Here is a 3,158-nt window from a genome sequence, read left to right as displayed (position 1 = left end):
GGAAAGTGCTCACTATCACAGATTTAGACTGGTTTGTGAACAATCTTTGAGTGAAATGGTGATATTGTGTATGTGGAAAAAGTTTTAGATCTTTGAGTTCATCTCATACAAAATGGGAGCAAAACCAAAAGTGTTGCATTGATATTTTTGTTGAGTGTACTTTGTCTGGCCTTGTTGGGGTTTGAACCGAGGATCACACAGAAGGGCTCAGACTTTACCAGACTGCCCTCTGGTGGCCATTTTTGGCCGCTGACAACATCACCAAATTCAATACAAATACATTAACTATGGTCACTTTTCAAAGGGATCAGACTCATTAATAAAGTCAATTTAATATGCAATGGTTAATTTCAGGTCAACCTGGAGTATAAATATCATCGTTCCAGACAATGATAGCTATTAGCTAGTTGATAGAAGCAAGTTAGAGACCAAACCAAACCACCTGATTTCAACAGACAATCAATACAGCCTGAGCGTGTTTTCAGTGGACGGCCAGTCGCGGAAGTATGAATTCTCGCCTTTGGATTTTCCATTTCACCGGAAGTGACATGTACCCGACCCACACCCTTTTATGATCTCTAGCCAAATGCCACACTATAATTAACCACAATCATAGTGAATTGTGGGAAAACTGTGGTACATCTATGGAGAAGCAAAGCCACCGGATGAAGTTGTGACTTGTTTTGTTTTCTATTATGTTTTCTTTAAGGTCTGACTGACAAAGAAATTGCATGCCTATTGCCTAAACTATAATATGGTTACGACACTACTCACCACACTGACCACAGACGGGGAGTTTCTGCACGGATCCACAGAAGTAGCAGAAAGCTCTGTTCTTCTGTTTTCTATCAGGTTAGATTACAGAGAAAACAGTCAACGCCCCAACACTTCACCTTAAACACTTTAACTCCACATGTACACTTACCTTTGGCATTTGTCACACTCCTACAAAACACAGTATAGTGGGAAAAGTTTAAACAAGCCACTGTAGCAGACACTGAAGCTGTGACACTTTGTGGGTTTTTTTTCTCCTGCTCACCATGTTAAAGTTACAGGGATGTTTGGCCACATCGACGTGTTCTCGGTTCGCTCGAATCTGTTTTTCTCTCTCTTTACGACTCTCGGCCTTTTTTCGGGCGCCTGTTTTCTTTTTGGGCATTTTGTGTTCCAAAGGAGCGAGACTTTAATTCTGTTATCCTGTGAAGATGAACCGAACAAGCAGTAGACAATGTAGCAGCGGCGGTTAAAAGTTTATTTACCTCCTGTTACTTAACAAGCGCTAAGCTAACTTACAACACTTAGCTGCAACTCCATAAAGCTAATAAAACGTTATAAACCTACACAGGAGGTTACATACGAGCATCTTTAATTACTCACTTTTCGAAAGAAAAGAAATTATATGCAAATAATTACCAAAAAGTCACCAGCAGGACTTCCCTAAAACAGTGATGCTCCGTTACAGCGAGAAAAATGTTCCGACGTAAAACAAGACAAGCCGTTTTTAGTTCCGCTTTTACATGTACCATTTCGGGTTCAAAAAAATTCAGACTTCTCTATATGATTTTATTTATAATTATCCCCTTTAAACTCAAACTGAAAACGAATTTCTACAACATCATATCAGTTAAATAAAAATATCAAAGACTTTATTCACCCCGAAGGAAAATATTTTGCCTGAGTCCCAAAACAGTAAAGAATGTTTTTTGTTTGTTTGTTTGTTTTTTTTACAGTAAGTGCGGCAAATTTATGCGAAATGACTGGAAGACATTTGCATAAGATGTACGATAGTATTGCACATAACTCTAACTTTTCAAGAGTATACCTTCAAATAATTTTGAGATTACATTTGCAATAGCCACTGGTCAACTGATTGTCTGGCATCAATTAGCATCTAAGTTGATATTGATTGATGCCAGCTATGAGTGTCAAACATTGTGATCAAAGATGAGTGATCAGGATCAAAGGTCCGCAATCAGGATCAAAGACCTGTGTTCACAGAGGAGTGTTCAAGAACAACTGAACACCACCAAAAGTCAACCACGAGGACTAAATATCAGTTTTTATGTTCAGCAATCAGGATCGATCCTGATTGCTGAACATAAAAACTGATATTTAGTACTGATGGTTAATCCCGACTGAGGTAACCAAAGAGAAAAAACAATCATGATCAAAGATGAGTGATCAGAATTAAAGCTCAACAATCAGTGATCAGTATCAAAAGTTAGCGATCACGATCAAAGATCAGTGTTCAAAAACGAGTGATCAGGAAGAAGGATTGGGATCCCAGGTCAGCAGTCACAAAGGTGATCAATCTGGATCAAAGGTCAACAATCAGGATCCAAGAATGTTAGAGAAGAGATAAAAGTAATAACCGTGTCATGATGAAAATCATGGAGAGTAAGACAAATCACTACACTTGTTCTTATCAAGAGGTCAAATCCCAGAATACATCAATGAGTCAGGAATAAAAAATATGAGCTAACATTGCATTAAAACAGAGTGACAACAGTACAGGGACATTCAAATTAAAAATGACCATATTTTATTTTATTTCATTTTATTCTGAATTTGTTTTTGAACATATTTTGGATCCAGGATCTAGAAACAGTTTTAAGCATTCATGCACATTTAATTAAAAATATTTATTAACAATGAACTTTAATAACACTTTGTGAGCTGATGAATAATCTAAGAAATCATTGATAAAAACTTTGAATATTATGTAGAGCATATACTGGTTCCAGATTACAAAAAAATGTTTGAGATATAACAGCTGCTGCAGCAGCAACAACAATAAGAACACAAAAATTACACAGCACTTTCTAATAGGACACCTACAAGTGTGGAATATAGCATCAGAACAACAATTAAAATATATAAATAAAAAATTAAACACAGATACCCAAGAACTGAAATGTTATGAGCACGTAGACTTATTGATGCTTAGTGCAAAATGCAAGTATTTTGTTATTTTAATGCAAATGAAAATAATTATTTTGGCAGTGGGGAATATGTGACCTTGTGATATGCGGTTTTTGAGGCTCTTTTAGTTTAGTTTTGTTTTTTTGTTTTTTTCCTGTCCCACACTCCTGTCCAGGTGGTGGCAGTAATGCACCAACAGGATTGTTTAACCGCTAATAGATCCGACAGAAGACGAG

General features: G+C 36.8%; 1 protein-coding gene across 1 annotated transcript in view; it reads right to left on the bottom strand.

Annotated features, from left to right (window-relative positions):
* znf330 (zinc finger protein 330) overlaps positions 1-1,453 on the bottom strand; it is a 4,193-nt gene extending 2,740 nt beyond the window's left edge. The window contains exons 1-4 of the mRNA XM_034187803.1: positions 1,378-1,453; positions 1,040-1,197; positions 926-945; positions 775-845 (exon numbers count right to left, since the gene is read on the bottom strand). Coding sequence (XP_034043694.1) covers positions 775-845; positions 926-945; positions 1,040-1,159 — 211 coding nt within the window. The 5' untranslated portion in view covers positions 1,160-1,197; positions 1,378-1,453. The remainder of the gene's footprint in view (positions 1-774; positions 846-925; positions 946-1,039; positions 1,198-1,377) is intronic.
* Positions 1,454-3,158: the final 1,705 nt, after the last annotated feature.

The sequence above is a fragment of the Thalassophryne amazonica genome, chromosome 15, assembly GCF_902500255.1.
Source record: "Thalassophryne amazonica chromosome 15, fThaAma1.1, whole genome shotgun sequence".
NCBI classification, from domain to species: domain Eukaryota; kingdom Metazoa; phylum Chordata; class Actinopteri; order Batrachoidiformes; family Batrachoididae; genus Thalassophryne; species Thalassophryne amazonica.
Note: the sequence above shows the minus strand (reverse complement) of the source record. Positions and strands in the feature narration are given on the sequence as shown.